The sequence below is a fragment of the Diabrotica virgifera genome, chromosome 5 (assembly GCF_917563875.1).
Source record: "Diabrotica virgifera virgifera chromosome 5, PGI_DIABVI_V3a".
NCBI lineage: Eukaryota > Metazoa > Arthropoda > Insecta > Coleoptera > Chrysomelidae > Diabrotica > Diabrotica virgifera.
The window spans coordinates 233,417,818-233,436,883 of NC_065447.1; the positions used below are offsets into that span (position 1 = coordinate 233,417,818).

A 19,066-nucleotide genomic window follows, 5' to 3' on the forward strand; every position below is an offset into this window, starting at 1 on the left:
AATGCTAGATTTTACATACCAAATAAATGGTGTAAGATCACATCGTTAAATCCTCCGTATATCAATGGGTACCAATAGAATAGACTAGTTTCGCGATGCCTCGCTCGTCAGTATTCGGCTAGGTACGAATTGATACACCGACGGTTCAATGATGTGTCTTAATATTTCGCACCTCAGGTGCCGAGCTACAAAAGTGCCATCTACTCTGATGACCAAGAAGTAGAAACACGACTCGAAAAGAGAAGTTTTCCACAATCTTTTGAGCTGTATTAAAAGTTGCCTGCATGCAGGGCTTCGGCAAAAGCTTTGCCAATGCTAGATTTTACATACCAAATAAATGGTGTAAGATCACATCGTTAAATCCTCCGTATATCAATGGGTACCAATAGAATAGACTAGTTTCGCGATGCCTCGCTCGTCAGTATTCGGCTAGGTACGAATTGATACACCGACGGTTCAATGATGTGTCTTAATATTTCGCACCTCAGGTGCCGAGCTACAAAAGTGCCATCTACTCTGATGACCAAGAAGTAGAAACACGACTCGAAAAGAGAAGTTTTCCACAATCTTTTGAGCTGTATTAAAAGTTGCCTGCATGCAGGGCTTCGGCAAAAGCTTTGCCAATGCTAGATTTTACATACCAAATAAATGGTGTAAGATCACATCGTTAAATCCTCCGTATATCAATGGGTACCAATAGAATAGACTAGTTTCGCGATGCCTCGCTCGTCAGTATTCGGCTAGGTACGAATTGATACACCGACGGTTCAATGATGTGTCTTAATATTTCGCACCTCAGGTGCCGAGCTACAAAAGTGCCATCTACTCTGATGACCAAGAAGTAGAAACACGACTCGAAAAGAGAAGTTTTCCACAATCTTTTGAGCTGTATTAAAAGTTGCCTGCATGCAGGGCTTCGGCAAAAGCTTTGCCAATGCTAGATTTTACATACCAAATAAATGGTGTAAGATCACATCGTTAAATCCTCCGTATATCAATGGGTACCAATAGAATAGACTAGTTTCGCGATGCCTCGCTCGTCAGTATTCGGCTAGGTACGAATTGATACACCGACGGTTCAATGATGTGTCTTAATATTTCGCACCTCAGGTGCCGAGCTACAAAAGTGCCATCTACTCTGATGACCAAGAAGTAGAAACACGACTCGAAAAGAGAAGTTTTCCACAATCTTTTGAGCTGTATTAAAAGTTGCCTGCATGCAGGGCTTCGGCAAAAGCTTTGCCAATGCTAGATTTTACATACCAAATAAATGGTGTAAGATCACATCGTTAAATCCTCCGTATATCAATGGGTACCAATAGAATAGACTAGTTTCGCGATGCCTCGCTCGTCAGTATTCGGCTAGGTACGAATTGATACACCGACGGTTCAATGATGTGTCTTAATATTTCGCACCTCAGGTGCCGAGCTACAAAAGTGCCATCTACTCTGATGACCAAGAAGTAGAAACACGACTCGAAAAGAGAAGTTTTCCACAATCTTTTGAGCTGTATTAAAAGTTGCCTGCATGCAGGGCTTCGGCAAAAGCTTTGCCAATGCTAGATTTTACATACCAAATAAATGGTGTAAGATCACATCGTTAAATCCTCCGTATATCAATGGGTACCAATAGAATAGACTAGTTTCGCGATGCCTCGCTCGTCAGTATTCGGCTAGGTACGAATTGATACACCGACGGTTCAATGATGTGTCTTAATATTTCGCACCTCAGGTGCCGAGCTACAAAAGTGCCATCTACTCTGATGACCAAGAAGTAGAAACACGACTCGAAAAGAGAAGTTTTCCACAATCTTTTGAGCTGTATTAAAAGTTGCCTGCATGCAGGGCTTCGGCAAAAGCTTTGCCATTGAACCGTCGGTGTATCAATTCGTACCTAGCCGAATACTGACGAGCGAGGCATCGCGAAACTAGTCTATTCTATTGGTACCCATTGATATACGGAGGATTTAACGATGTGATCTTACACCATTTATTTGGTATGTAAAATCTAGCATTGGCAAAGCTTTTGCCGAAGCCCTGCATGCAGGCAACTTTTAATACAGCTCAAAAGATTGTGGAAAACTTCTCTTTTCGAGTCGTGTTTCTACTTCTTGGTCATCAGAGTAGATGGCACTTTTGTAGCTCGGCACCTGAGGTGCGAAATATTAAGACACATCATTGAACCGTCGGTGTATCAATTCGTACCTAGCCGAATACTGACGAGCGAGGCATCGCGAAACTAGTCTATTCTATTGGTACCCATTGATATACGGAGGATTTAACGATGTGATCTTACACCATTTATTTGGTATGTAAAATCTAGCATTGGCAAAGCTTTTGCCGAAGCCCTGCATGCAGGCAACTTTTAATACAGCTCAAAAGATTGTGGAAAACTTCTCTTTTCGAGTCGTGTTTCTACTTCTTGGTCATCAGAGTAGATGGCACTTTTGTAGCTCGGCACCTGAGGTGCGAAATATTAAGACACATCATTGAACCGTCGGTGTATCAATTCGTACCTAGCCGAATACTGACGAGCGAGGCATCGCGAAACTAGTCTATTCTATTGGTACCCATTGATATACGGAGGATTTAACGATGTGATCTTACACCATTTATTTGGTATGTAAAATCTAGCATTGGCAAAGCTTTTGCCGAAGCCCTGCATGCAGGCAACTTTTAATACAGCTCAAAAGATTGTGGAAAACTTCTCTTTTCGAGTCGTGTTTCTACTTCTTGGTCATCAGAGTAGATGGCACTTTTGTAGCTCGGCACCTGAGGTGCGAAATATTAAGACACATCATTGAACCGTCGGTGTATCAATTCGTACCTAGCCGAATACTGACGAGCGAGGCATCGCGAAACTAGTCTATTCTATTGGTACCCATTGATATACGGAGGATTTAACGATGTGATCTTACACCATTTATTTGGTATGTAAAATCTAGCATTGGCAAAGCTTTTGCCGAAGCCCTGCATGCAGGCAACTTTTAATACAGCTCAAAAGATTGTGGAAAACTTCTCTTTTCGAGTCGTGTTTCTACTTCTTGGTCATCAGAGTAGATGGCACTTTTGTAGCTCGGCACCTGAGGTGCGAAATATTAAGACACATCATTGAACCGTCGGTGTATCAATTCGTACCTAGCCGAATACTGACGAGCGAGGCATCGCGAAACTAGTCTATTCTATTGGTACCCATTGATATACGGAGGATTTAACGATGTGATCTTACACCATTTATTTGGTATGTAAAATCTAGCATTGGCAAAGCTTTTGCCGAAGCCCTGCATGCAGGCAACTTTTAATACAGCTCAAAAGATTGTGGAAAACTTCTCTTTTCGAGTCGTGTTTCTACTTCTTGGTCATCAGAGTAGATGGCACTTTTGTAGCTCGGCACCTGAGGTGCGAAATATTAAGACACATCATTGAACCGTCGGTGTATCAATTCGTACCTAGCCGAATACTGACGAGCGAGGCATCGCGAAACTAGTCTATTCTATTGGTACCCATTGATATACGGAGGATTTAACGATGTGATCTTACACCATTTATTTGGTATGTAAAATCTAGCATTGGCAAAGCTTTTGCCGAAGCCCTGCATGCAGGCAACTTTTAATACAGCTCAAAAGATTGTGGAAAACTTCTCTTTTCGAGTCGTGTTTCTACTTCTTGGTCATCAGAGTAGATGGCACTTTTGTAGCTCGGCACCTGAGGTGCGAAATATTAAGACACATCATTGAACCGTCGGTGTATCAATTCGTACCTAGCCGAATACTGACGAGCGAGGCATCGCGAAACTAGTCTATTCTATTGGTACCCATTGATATACGGAGGATTTAACGATGTGATCTTACACCATTTATTTGGTATGTAAAATCTAGCATTGGCAAAGCTTTTGCCGAAGCCCTGCATGCAGGCAACTTTTAATACAGCTCAAAAGATTGTGGAAAACTTCTCTTTTCGAGTCGTGTTTCTACTTCTTGGTCATCAGAGTAGATGGCACTTTTGTAGCTCGGCACCTGAGGTGCGAAATATTAAGACACATCATTGAACCGTCGGTGTATCAATTCGTACCTAGCCGAATACTGACGAGCGAGGCATCGCGAAACTAGTCTATTCTATTGGTACCCATTGATATACGGAGGATTTAACGATGTGATCTTACACCATTTATTTGGTATGTAAAATCTAGCATTGGCAAAGCTTTTGCCGAAGCCCTGCATGCAGGCAACTTTTAATACAGCTCAAAAGATTGTGGAAAACTTCTCTTTTCGAGTCGTGTTTCTACTTCTTGGTCATCAGAGTAGATGGCACTTTTGTAGCTCGGCACCTGAGGTGCGAAATATTAAGACACATCATTGAACCGTCGGTGTATCAATTCGTACCTAGCCGAATACTGACGAGCGAGGCATCGCGAAACTAGTCTATTCTATTGGTACCCATTGATATACGGAGGATTTAACGATGTGATCTTACACCATTTATTTGGTATGTAAAATCTAGCATTGGCAAAGCTTTTGCCGAAGCCCTGCATGCAGGCAACTTTTAATACAGCTCAAAAGATTGTGGAAAACTTCTCTTTTCGAGTCGTGTTTCTACTTCTTGGTCATCAGAGTAGATGGCACTTTTGTAGCTCGGCACCTGAGGTGCGAAATATTAAGACACATCATTGAACCGTCGGTGTATCAATTCGTACCTAGCCGAATACTGACGAGCGAGGCATCGCGAAACTAGTCTATTCTATTGGTACCCATTGATATACGGAGGATTTAACGATGTGATCTTACACCATTTATTTGGTATGTAAAATCTAGCATTGGCAAAGCTTTTGCCGAAGCCCTGCATGCAGGCAACTTTTAATACAGCTCAAAAGATTGTGGAAAACTTCTCTTTTCGAGTCGTGTTTCTACTTCTTGGTCATCAGAGTAGATGGCACTTTTGTAGCTCGGCACCTGAGGTGCGAAATATTAAGACACATCATTGAACCGTCGGTGTATCAATTCGTACCTAGCCGAATACTGACGAGCGAGGCATCGCGAAACTAGTCTATTCTATTGGTACCCATTGATATACGGAGGATTTAACGATGTGATCTTACACCATTTATTTGGTATGTAAAATCTAGCATTGGCAAAGCTTTTGCCGAAGCCCTGCATGCAGGCAACTTTTAATACAGCTCAAAAGATTGTGGAAAACTTCTCTTTTCGAGTCGTGTTTCTACTTCTTGGTCATCAGAGTAGATGGCACTTTTGTAGCTCGGCACCTGAGGTGCGAAATATTAAGACACATCATTGAACCGTCGGTGTATCAATTCGTACCTAGCCGAATACTGACGAGCGAGGCATCGCGAAACTAGTCTATTCTATTGGTACCCATTGATATACGGAGGATTTAACGATGTGATCTTACACCATTTATTTGGTATGTAAAATCTAGCATTGGCAAAGCTTTTGCCGAAGCCCTGCATGCAGGCAACTTTTAATACAGCTCAAAAGATTGTGGAAAACTTCTCTTTTCGAGTCGTGTTTCTACTTCTTGGTCATCAGAGTAGATGGCACTTTTGTAGCTCGGCACCTGAGGTGCGAAATATTAAGACACATCATTGAACCGTCGGTGTATCAATTCGTACCTAGCCGAATACTGACGAGCGAGGCATCGCGAAACTAGTCTATTCTATTGGTACCCATTGATATACGGAGGATTTAACGATGTGATCTTACACCATTTATTTGGTATGTAAAATCTAGCATTGGCAAAGCTTTTGCCGAAGCCCTGCATGCAGGCAACTTTTAATACAGCTCAAAAGATTGTGGAAAACTTCTCTTTTCGAGTCGTGTTTCTACTTCTTGGTCATCAGAGTAGATGGCACTTTTGTAGCTCGGCACCTGAGGTGCGAAATATTAAGACACATCATTGAACCGTCGGTGTATCAATTCGTACCTAGCCGAATACTGACGAGCGAGGCATCGCGAAACTAGTCTATTCTATTGGTACCCATTGATATACGGAGGATTTAACGATGTGATCTTACACCATTTATTTGGTATGTAAAATCTAGCATTGGCAAAGCTTTTGCCGAAGCCCTGCATGCAGGCATATATATATATATATATATATATATATATATATATATATATAAAAAAAAACAAAAGATGTAGATCTTTGAAACACACTCAGTGATCAAAAGATCCGCAGGTACTGGTTTAACGACCACTCGTACGAAATCAAACAAATGAAATAGAGAATGTGGAAAAATCCCCTTACGAATGTGTGAGTTATTCGTAAGGGGATTTTTCCACATTCTCTATTTCATTTGTTTATATATATATATATATATATATATATATATATATATATATATATATATATATATATATATATATATATATATATATATATATATATATATAGGTATACATACTTTGATCGGTAGTGAAACAGATTAAGGGGAATTGGTTTTAACATTCCTCTTCTAACTTTTCTGGCGTTATCTTATAATTTTACAACAATAAGTACAGGGTTTTTAATGTAAGCAGGCCACTGAAATAAAAAAACAAGCAATCGAACGTCAAAAAAGGGGAGCACAATCGAATTAAAAAAAAAATGCTCCGTATTCGACTGTCGCATAAGAACACATTTTATGACAAGAATACTGATGACGTCGTTTCTGTAGTATCCAAAAATGACATTTAAAAAACCGTATATGTATAAACAGAAATAAAATTATTCCTATGACAGTTCAACAGTTTCCAGTATAATAGATTTTCCGCCATATTTGTTTCTAATTGGAACTTAAAAGCTAAAAATAATGAAATTTTTTTTGAGTGATACTGAATTCTTCGGAAAATGATTTTCCTTAATTTTTCTATTTTTAATTATTTTCTATTATGAACAGTTTCCGACATATCGAGCTTTGTCACACTATACAGCCACCCTGTACATGCAGAATGTTTACTAAGTATGTGTACAAACTTTATTCGCGGTATGCAAGTACTTGGAAGGGATACGTGAAACGATCGTGGGCGAATATTGTCAATTGAAATTGTCAAATTGACGTACATTTCATATCTACTGTCATTGGAGAAGAAACATTATATGTATGTTGCTCCACAATATTGATATGATATGCAATTATTATACAGGGTATATTATATAGGGTGTAACAAAAATACAGGTCATAAATTAAATCACATATTCTGGGAACAAAAATAGTTCGAATGAACCTAACTTACCTTATTACTAATATGCACATAAAAAAAGTTACAACCCTTTGAAGTTACAAAATGAAAATCGATTTTTTCAAATATATCGAAAACTATTTTAGAGATTTTTTAACGAAAATGGACATGTGGCAATCTTATGGCAGGATCATCTTAAAGAAAAATTACAGTGAAATTTGTGTACCCCATAAAAATTTCATGGGGGTTTTGTTCCCTTAAACCCCCCCAAACTTTTGTGTCCGTTCCAATTAAATTATTATTGTGATACCATTAGTTAAATTAAATATTTTTAAAACTTTTTTGGCTCTTAGTATTTTTTCGATCAGGCAGTTTTTATCGAGTTGCGGCTTCTTTTTTAATATGTTTACATAAAAATTTTATGGGGGTTTTGTTCCTTTAAATCCCCCAAATGTTTGTGTACGTTCCAATTAAACTGTTACTGCGATACCATTAGTTAAACACAGTGTTTTTAAAACTTTTTTGCCTCTTTGTATTTTTACGATAAGGCATCTTTTATCGAGATGTGGCTTCTTTTTTAATATGGTTCAAAATATACCTAAAAATGTAAATCATATATTTATAAATTTTCATATTATTACAAAGTCTCCATAATCGTACTTAAACCATATACAAATATGTGGTGGATTTGACAAATATTCAAAATATCTCGATAAAAACTCGATTTTTCGAAAAAGTACTAGGAGGCAAAAAAGTTTTTAAAACATTGTGTTTAACTAATGGTACTACAATAATAATTAAATTGGAACGTACACAAAAGTTTGGGGGGGTTTAAAGGAACAAAACCCCCATAAAACTTTTATGGTGTGTCTAAAATTCACTATAATTCTCTTTAAGATACTACTTCCATAAGAATGCCACATGTCCATTTTCAATAAAATATCTCAAATAGTTTTTGATATATTGAAAAAAATCAATTTTTATTTTGTAACTTCAAAGGGCTGTAACTTTTTTTATGTGTACATTTGTACTAAGGTAAGTTAGGTTCAATAGAAGTATTTTTAGTCCCAAAATATGACATTAAATTTATGACCTGTATTTTTGTTACACTCTGTATAAAGGGTAAAGGTAAATTGAATTAATTGTAAATTGCTTGCAGTACTGCATTTTAATAACTAATTTTATTTACTACATACAATTGTTTACGTTTTGATAACATAACCTGAATCTTATTTTTTCTTCTTATTATTTTTTTGGGCTATGGCCTTGACAATTATCCAGTAACCAGGACTAATATAATTGGCCAATATAATTAAAAGTGCGAATAAAGTTACAGAGCGTAGAAATAGGTGTCGCTTTGCCGAACTTGCACGGTCCCAATAGGTTAAACGTTCATATGAACTGAAAATGAATTTTTTTTAATGAGAAATCAGTGTTCACGTTTGATACATCATTTCAATAGGAATTTTACATCTGGGTAAAACTGAAGGTTTTTTAAAATTTTTTCTCCACATAAAAAACACAGTTTTGCTTTTGCCTTGTATATAAGTATGTATAATTAAATAAATCGCGTATTTCCTCCAAATAAAATAAAATGTAACTAATAACTTGTTCTTTTTTCTTCTTTTTTTTTCACTTTTTTTTTTCTTTCATATCATATATGCTGTTGAATGTATAAAAAGCAGGTTGTGTCTCAATTCAACTTAAAATTGAAATTTGAAAATAAACCTTTATATATGAAACATACTTTTTAATGAAATAATTAGGTGAATGTATAATGTTAAAATTGGTATCCGTCTGAAACTACATTCTAAATTCTTTTAAAATTTTAAAGCACAAAATGTAGTTTCATTCTTCACATCTTTATTTATTTCAATGTACATTTTATTCGAAATTGTTTGGTTCAAATTATTACTACCAAAAAAGCAAGACCAGCAAGACTCTTGCAGCAAGAAAAAGACCAAGAACAAGACCGGCTAGTGCAAGACCAAGACCAAGACCAAGACCAAGCTTGCAAGAACAAGACCAAGACTAGCCTGGTCTTGGTCTTGTTCTTGTTTTGCTCATCACTACTCCTCTTCAACATAGCTCTGGAAAAGGCAGTCAGAGATGCCCGAATAGACAACAGAGGAAATATTTTTAATAAATCAACCCAAATTTTGGCACATGCAGATGACGTGGACCTAGTTGCCCGCACAACACGCAAGCTAGAAGAAATATATACCACCTTCTCAAATGCCTCAAAAAATATGGACCTGCAAGTAAACGAGGAGAAAACTAAGATAATGGCATCAACACCCAACAATAGAGCCAGAAACATCGGTCATCAATTCACGGTTGATAACTCTACCTTTGAAGTGGTGGATTCACATACTTAGGCTCCCTGATCACCAAGGAGAACGTCATGACGGAAGAAATCAAGCGAAGGATAATCCTAGAAAACAAATGCTATTTTGGACTGAGTAGACATATGAGAAGCAGAAACTTAAGCCAAAAAAACAAAAATAACCATATAAAAAACCCTTATACAACCAGTGTTGACATATGGATCAGAGAGATAGACCATCTCCAAGGCAGATGGAAACCTTCTGCTTATATTTGAACGAAGAATCCTGAAAGGAATCTTCGGTGGTACCTGTGAAAATGGTGTTTGGAGGAGGAGGTACAACTACGAGGTATACCACAGATATAAACAAAAATTTGGTGGTAAAGACGTAGTAACTCTTATAAGAATAGGAAGACTAAGATATGCAGGCCATCTAGCAGAATAACACTCCTTATGTCACAACCTGTGGGAAGTAGAAATAGGGGTAGGCCAAAACTCAGATGGAAGGAGGGTGGAGATGAGGATGGGAGAAAAATAGGCGCAGCAAACTGGAAACGGTTGGACATGGATAGGACTAACTGGCGTAATAGACTTAGGAAGGTCGAGGCTCTTTCATAGGGCTGTAGCCCATTGATGATGCTGATGAATGATGATGCTGTATGCCATTATTTGCTTGGATTTCAGACTTAACTTGCTATATCTTTCAATAATAGATCTTAGCGTGTTTCTTAATGTCTTTGATCACTTAGTGATTTTGTCCATTAGTACTCCTAAATACTTTGCTTGGTTAGATCATCTTTGCGTTAAGCATCCTCACTTGAGGATCCGGAATTGTTTTTTGGAACGTGACTGCCTGTGATTTTTCTGGGTCGGCCGCGATTTTCGATCGAATGCACGAATCTTCCAACTGATATAGAGCACCTTGTAGGCATTTTCTTGCTAGGTTTGGATCCAGACTTCTTGCTACTATTGCTGTGTCATCGGCATACAGACTGAGCATGGTTTGCGGGTTGGTTGGCATGGCCGTAGTGTATATGGTAAACCGAAAGGGTGACAGTACTTCCCCTGTGGCACTTCGACCTAGATCAGACGTATCCTACTTCAGAAAAGCTTTGTCCTATCTTAATCCTGACCTTTCTATTGACTATGTAGGACGAAAGAATGCACGCCATTCTCTTGCTGTATCCATGTTGGCTCATTTTGTAAATAGCCCTTTGTGTCCCACTTAACAAATGCCTTACTGATGTCTAGGAATGAAGTAGCAGTATATTTCTTCTGGTTGAATCCCTGTGTGATATATTCGGTCAAACTTAGCACTTGTAACGCGCTGGAGGATTCAGTTCTGAAACTAAATTATGCTTCCGGTATAATGTCTATTATTTCAAACTCAGAATGTTCCATTTTTTCCTGCTTTCCGAAGCATCTTCACTTGTGTTCTTTCAATTTCTTCGGAAATCCTCTTAATCTGAGCGTCACATGTATGATTTTGACGATGTAGACCATTGCTTTCCTTGGAAGATTTTTTATTGCTTTAACTAAACATAAAACGAAGAAATTAAAAAAGATATTATTTTCCAGAATAATTTTATTCTTTCCAGGTTTGTTCAATTTCTATAATGGTAGGGTAATATTACGGGATTTTTACCTTCTGGAAATACCACCTGCATTAGAATTGATTCTACCCCTAGCAAGTTGACCCTATTGGTTAGCGCAACATCAGCGATGCTCCCTTGCGCCCAAGCACCAACTTAGAACTATGTGCTACCAGAGCTCCTGGCGCTTTTTGACCATCAGTGTAGATAGAGATGATCCTGTCCAAGCATGCCTTATCTATTAACTCCTGAGCACTATCAGGAACGCAAAGATCTCAGACTGAAAGACATGGATGCTGAGAGCCTGGCTAGACCCAAATGCGACTACCATATATTCCACGACCTGCTGATCGTCAATTTTGAACCCATCTGTGAAATAGGTGATCCCGCTCCAACAGATCAGTACAGGTTCTGCTTCCATCCTCACATACCAGTCATGAAACTAAACTAGAGTTGCACAAGTTTGACTTGAATGTTTGAACTTGACTTGAGTTTGACCAAATTTCAAGTCAAACTCAAGTCAATCCTTCCGACAAATAATTCAAGTCAAGTCAAACTGGTCAATCGTATAGGTTTGCAAATTCAAACTGTTTGTCAAACTAGTTTGAAAAAGTTTGAAAAATAATTTATTTCGTAGAGATATACTTTTTTGTTGAGATAGACATGTTAGTTGCCAATTAAGATAAGAAATTTAATAATACAATGAGTTCCATATAAAAGTAACTTGATATAGGAAGCGATTATAGTCAAAAGAGGGTAATAAATTTCTTAAAAATGATTGCTGTATGCCTAGAATAATTGCTTGCAAGTTTCGTTGTATCACTGTTTTATATTTTTATTTAAGTTTTATTACTAGATTAAAACAAAGAATTCGTTGAATGGTTTTTATCATAACAAGACAGACAAATAAAACCCAATAAACTCGCTATTTCGGATAATTAAGAAAACTTAATGCATCTACATTATTTTTTTAATTTAAACCCAAACATAACATTTTTTGTAGCCTGTATCCTAAAAAAATATAAAACCAATAACCCTATGGCCAGTTTTAAATTTTAAAGAAATACTACCTGCAGGGAACTGCAGGTTGGTACCAAATGTTGTTTTCGATGAGATAAATGCCTCTGTTAATAAAAGAAGTTCATAAAAACTCAAAATGATTATTTTGAATTGTCCATTGATCAACCAAATAGTATTTTTTGCAACCATTAACGGCATAGGCGTAACGTGCCCCCTGTCAAAATATTCAATGTGTTTTAAATGTATTTATTTTTTTCGAATTCTGAGAAAACTAATAAATATTTTTGAAAAATTTAAAAGCAGCATGAAAGATTACATTATTTCTGAGGGCCAAAAATCCCTGAAAACTTCTATGTTTATTTTAATATGTTACAGAGTGAAAATAAAAGGGAAAATGTAGCGTGATTTTTAATTGAAATATTTCATTCACAAGAAACTTAGATATTATTTATTCTAAGGGACTTTCGGCTCTCGGTAATAATGTAATCTTTAATTCTGCGTTTAAATTTTTCAAAAATACAGGATTCGAAAAAAATGAATATCTACATTTAAAACACATTAAAAATTTTGACAGGCGACATTTTGCACCTTTCCCCTTAACGAGAACTCGTAATAACAAAGTGCTTTATTCCTGTTCGAAAGTCAAACTATCCTTGTAGATTCATTTCTTCATATTACAAGTTGTAAGACCCGTTTAGTAATTCCTATGTTCTTTATATCTTGAATGTACTAGTCTGGTTACTGGTTAGTTTTTTTTTAGTGAAACTTTTTATTAAATATAATATATTAGATTATAAATCTGGTACATTCCAGGTCAAATCACTCAGACAAAAACTTTTGGATCTCAGATTTGTCTGAAACTTAGTGTATAGCTTCTGCTTAATTCTACTTTTTTTCTCTCAAAATACCATTTTAAGCGATTTTACAGTGATTTGGTATTAATTTAAACAAATTTGGATTTTTTATCGTAAATATCAATAGAAAAAATAATGCACAGACTCAAAAATTCATTATAACGCATTATAACAAGTTATTTTAATTAAAAACAAGTTTTTGATAAAATTTTTGACGACACAAAAAAATTATAATAAAAGAAATTATAGGAAATCATATTTTCACAATTTCATTACTTACTCTTTTTGTCAAAAAGGTAAAAATAGCGGAGATATTGAGCAAAAACGGTTCTCCTTTAAAATCAAGATGACGGCTAACGTAACGGCGGAATTCATTCGCGATTTTAAATTTACACTACTGTCGGCTCCCTAAAGATTAGAAAAATAGAATCTTGCTTGGGTAGCTCGGCATGCAAGATCGAATGCTAACCCGACTGGACTATATATAATTTTGACTCTGATATTATTGCATGTAACTTTTCTTGTATTGTAAAACTATATAAATTCTTCAAACCACCTAAAGTCCTGTGTTTTGGCTATGTGTGGGCAAATTTTCAGCCAAATCGAAGAACTTATATTTTGGGAATGGAGGAGCATGTAAAAAACAGTATTTTAACGTTTTCTACACAAGTTGTCTTTGTCCGTATTGATTTTTCATACGTCATCTTGTTAAAGATCAAAAACTTGTTTTAAATTAAAAAACTTGTTATAATGCCTAACATTCACATTTTTGAGTCACTTCGATTAAAACATTGTTTTTTCCATTAATATGTTACGATAATAAAATGCAAATTTGTTTAAATAAACACCGAATCGCTGAAAAATCGCTTAAAATGAGAGTTTGAGAAAAAGAAGAAGAAGAAAACGGTTCGACCATCAATGTATTATTTTTATCATATAGATCCGCCATTGGCGAAGTAGCAGAGAGAATTGTAAATAAACACGTTGCCCAATATGATATTCAAACTTCAAACTGTTTGAAGAAGTTTGATTTCAAGTCAAACCTAAAGATATCGAAATCAAGTCAAGTCAAACTTTTTTACAAAAAAAGTTTGGTTTTCAAGTCAAGTCAAGTTTGCTGAATAAAATCAAACTAGTTTGACTTGACGCATCTCTAAACTAAACCTATAAGGACGATAGTTCTTGTTTAGTTTTGTAAATGCCTTACAAGGTACGCCAAGCGACCACTTATAGGTTAACTGGATGAATAAAGTTTTATTTAAAAATAATAACAAAAATTAACATTATAAATCATAATCAACATAATAAAAAATATCCGATGACTTTTCTCTTTTTGTATTATCGTCTTCGCCAGACTCTTCTGGTAAGTGATCGTGTAATGATTCTAATTTTAACAAATCATCCGAAAATGCTTTATATTTGTCGCTGCTAATATCACTGGTTTGCATTGCTTCTGATTTGAAATCAGCGGAATCCACAGAATCTTCTTCTGGCGGAGTGAAGAGGTGAAACGACTCTTTAGGTTTCAATGGTGGTAGGGGAGGCGTTTCTGAAAAGAGCACAGTATGTATTATAAAATCCAAATAGTAAAGTCTATAATACAAAATTATCTAAAAGCATCTTAGAAAAGCAAACTGGAAGAAGTTCTCTGAACAACTAGACCGGACCTTGAGCTGGGTCCCTCCAACCAGCAAGCATTATGAGAGGTTTGTGGGTGCAGTAATAAGAGCTGCCAAGGAAACCATCCCTAGGGGGTATCGCAAAGAATATGTGCCCGGATGGACTGAAACATGTGAAGACTTATACACGAAGTTTCTCGAAAGTGGTGACCGAGAAATAGCCGATGAGCTTTTACACAACATCGATACAGCTAGACGCCAAAAATGGATAAAGACTGTCGAAAACCTTGACTTCAAAAAATCAAGCCGGCAGGCATGGTCCCTGTTGCGGAAAATTGGAGGAGCTAACCAGCTGGAATCCAGAGAGTCTAAAATGTCTCCTAACAAGGTTACCTCTCATATAGTATCTCTATCCAGAGCTCCACGAGATCGAATACATACTACCAACGTGAAAAGAGACTTAAGTGCATTAAAACAAATGAACAGAACGAACTCCGAATATTCAGCAAGAATACTTATTTCTGAAATCACACATGCGCTGAAAGAAATAAAATCAGGTAAAGCTCCTGGGTTTGATGGTATCCATCCAGAGTTCTTGATACACAGTGGTGCATACACGAAACAGTTGCTTGCAATGTTCTTTAATGATATACTTCAGTCAGGTAACATTCCTTTCTCACTTAAGCGAACAAAGATAATTGCAATTCCGAAACCGGGCAACAAACGATAAGCCAGAAAACTACCGCCCCATAGCTCTACTCAGCATGGTATATAAGAAAAGCTTCTTATCAACAGAATTAGTCACAGGATTCTAGAAAATGTCTCCATTGAACAAGCTGGCTTCCGCCCTTAACGAAGCTGTACGGACCAAGTGCTGTCATTACCAACTTTTATAGAAGCTAGTTTTCAAAAGAAACAAAAGACAGCAACAGTATTTATAGATCTAACAGCAGCATATGATACTGTTTGGACACAGGGGTTAATATATAAACTGGCCCGTATTATCGCCTGCAGAAAGATAATTAACCTCATTGACAACATGCTGACAAACAGAGCCTTCCAGGTTATAATGGGAAAGGAGACGAGTAGACAGATAAAACTTAACAATAGCCTTCCACAGGGTTCTGTCCTTGCCCCTTTACTTTTCAGCCTCTATATTGCTGACATGCCTGAAACCGAATCTCGAAAGTTTGGATATGTTGACGACTGGACCCTTGCAACAAGCCACAAATCTTTAGAAACTACAGAAATCGCTCTCACGAATGACTTATCCATCCTCAGCGAATAGCTTAAGAAATGGTGACTACAACCAAGTACTACAAAAACTAAAGTATTAGCTTTTCATCTCAACAACAAGCTGGCAAACAGAGAATTGTGAGTGTATTTTAATAACAAGCTGTTGAAACACAATAAATACCCGAAATACCTTCGGGTTACTCTAGACAGAACGCTCACATTCAGAGAACACCTGACGAAAACAGCGCAAAATTGAAAACACGCAACAATATAATACAGAAACTCTGCGGCACTACATGGGCGTCCACAGCATCAAATTTAAGATCCTCTGCTCTTGGCCTGATATATCCAGTGGCAGAATACTGTGAACCAGTGTGGCTAAACAGCACGCACACCCATCTGGTCGACACCCAACTAAACCGTGATATGCGTATGGTAACAGGCACAATTTATTAAGCCCACCCCTACAATGTGGCTACCTAACCTTAGTAATATAGCACCAACCAACCTACGCCGCGAACATGCATTGGTTAAAGAATATAACAAAATAATGGACAGTCGCCAGCTTCTAGTCCACAACGACATCCCCGATATTCTTGGAAACCGTCTCCGATCCAGGTTACCCCCTCTAAAATCTGATCAAGCGCTGCAGCAATCCAACTTTGACTTAAATATCCGAAGTAGAGAGGATTGGGAAAGTTAGATAGATCCGCATTACCATAGTCTACCGGACATCATAGAAAAACCTAGCGAATTTGAACGTCCCCGTAAGATTTGGGCAGCCATTAATCGAATTCGAACAAACTGTGGAAGATGCGCCGGCTCTCTCTACAGATGGGGTAAACTTCTCTCGCCTTCTTGTGACTGCGGCGCTGCAAGACAGACGATCAGTCACATTATTCAGGACTGCCCACGCAGAGCATACACAGGCGACCCTATAGATTTTGTAATGGCAACCGAAGGGCAATCAAATATATAAAAAAACTGGACATCTGTTTGTGATGCATTGTATAATGCATAAATCTAAATATATTCTGTGATGTACTTAAGTCATACGCTAAATCAAATAAATCCAGTGTTGACTTACGGAGCGGAAACGTTGACCATGACAAGGAGAACAGTGCAAAAGGTACGTGTGTCTCAAAGGGTGATGGAGCGTGCTATGTTGGGCGTTTCACTACGAGACAAGATCTTAAACTGTCAGCTACGACCAAGATCAGGAATGTCTGATTCAGTAGAGAGAATAGCAACACTGACATGGAACTGGGTAGGTCACGTGGCTAGAATGACAGATAACAGATGCACAAAGCGGATAGTGGAACGGAGGCCAAGAGATGATACCTACCGAAGCAGAGGTCGTCCACCAACACGTTGGACTGATGACCTAAGACGTTGTCATAGGAATTGAATGCGAGAGGCACAGGATGGAAACAGGATATGGAAAATTATGAGGGAAATCTATGTCCAGCAGTGGACAAGCGAAGATTGAATGATGACCGGAAGTAAAACAGGAAGTCGAAATTTAAAATCTTTGTAAAACTTGCGTCGACTGATATATGATTTCACTAATATTTTGAGCCATTTTGAGTAATTTTTACCAAACTTTCGATCATAACTTTTAAACCGGAGATGACATCAAAACATTTTAATTTTTACAATGGGAAATAAGCCACAATGTTATTAAAAAATGATTTTTATTAACGTTTCGACGCCCAAATCGGGTGCCGTTGTCAAAATACAAAATACTACTAATACAAACAAAAATGTTGTTACCTAGTAAAAAAATTCTTCTAATAATTTATTTAATTGGACTCATTTATATAGGCAATTCAGATACATATGATACATTTTAAAGTAGAAGACTTTAAAATGATATTGCCAATATTTATGAGTTGCGTTCCTGGGACGACTTTACTGAAAGATAGTTCATTCTATTACGTGAAATCAACCCCAACTCAAGAATATCCGTCACAAAAAAATTCATAGCATGTGATCTGTCTTTAAAAAGACAAGTCCTAGTTGTCAATGTATAATCATTCTCTAATTTCGTTTTGATTATGTTTAAAAATTTTGATTATGACAACTAGGACAAAACTAAATGTATCAGCTATAATGGAGTTATTGACATTATGTACTAATAATACCTATTTTCAACTAAATAATGAATTTTATAAACAAAATTTTGGTCTAGCAATGGGCTCCTCTTTATCTCCATTATTGGCTAATATATTTATGGAGGATTTCGAAACTAATATCATTTCTAAACAAAATTTAAAACCCACTGTATGGTGGAGATATGTAGATGATGTGTTTTCAATATGGCCTCATAGATCAGAATTGTTGGATACATTCCTGAATATTATAAACGATCAAGAAGAGGCAATAAAATTTACAATGGAAAAGGAATATAATAACACCCTGCCTTTTCTCGATGTTTTAGTCTCAAAGAAGGATACTGGATATGAGACTCAAGTGTATAGAAAACCAACACATACCAACAGATATCTCAATTACAAATCAAATCACAACATCAACGTTAAAAAGGGAATCATAAAATCCTTATATGATAGAGCCAAAATTACTTGTTCTAACGAAAATTCATTTTTAGAAGAAAAACAATTCTTAACATCTGTTTTATTAAAAATGATTATCCTTTATCGTTTATAAATAAGGAATTGTCAAGATTGGATCGAATGGAACAGAACAACATAGAATGGGATCCTACAACATTCACAAGAAATAATACGAGGAAAATATCAATACCATACATAAAAGGACTATCCGAGAAACTTAAAACAATAGGAAATAAATTCAACATTTCAACAACATTCAAAACAACCAACACATTGAGATCTATTCTATCTAAAACTAAACCTAACAATGAACAAGAAAGGACAAAGAATTGTATTTATAAAATACCTTGTGAATGCGAACAGTTTTATATAGGTGAAACATCAAGACCATTAAACGTTAGAATAAGTGAACATCAATCTTATATTAAAAATAGAAAATTTGATAGATCTCAAATATGTCAACACGCATGGGATAATGAACATAGAGTTCAGTGGAGAGATTCAAGTATAGTCCTGAAAGAAACAGATAGTAAAAAGAGAAAAATCAAAGAAGCGGCTCTAATTATGCTAAACGAAACCAATTGTGTCGCAAATTCCTCGGTGGAATGCAGTAGGATGTGGATACCCATACTGAAAGAGGAAGTCAATAGAAAGAAAATACCACAATTAGT

At 36.7% G+C, this 19,066-nt stretch overlaps 1 protein-coding gene across 1 annotated transcript in view; it reads right to left on the bottom strand.

Moving 5' to 3' along the window:
- Positions 1-14,201: 14,201 nt before the first annotated feature.
- The window catches only part of LOC114334328 (uncharacterized), a 72,541-nt gene continuing 67,676 nt past the window's right edge, over positions 14,202-19,066 (bottom strand). Inside the window, exon 11 of the mRNA XM_028284364.2 lies at positions 14,202-14,516. Coding sequence (XP_028140165.1) covers positions 14,251-14,516 — 266 coding nt within the window. The 3' untranslated portion in view covers positions 14,202-14,250. The remainder of the gene's footprint in view (positions 14,517-19,066) is intronic.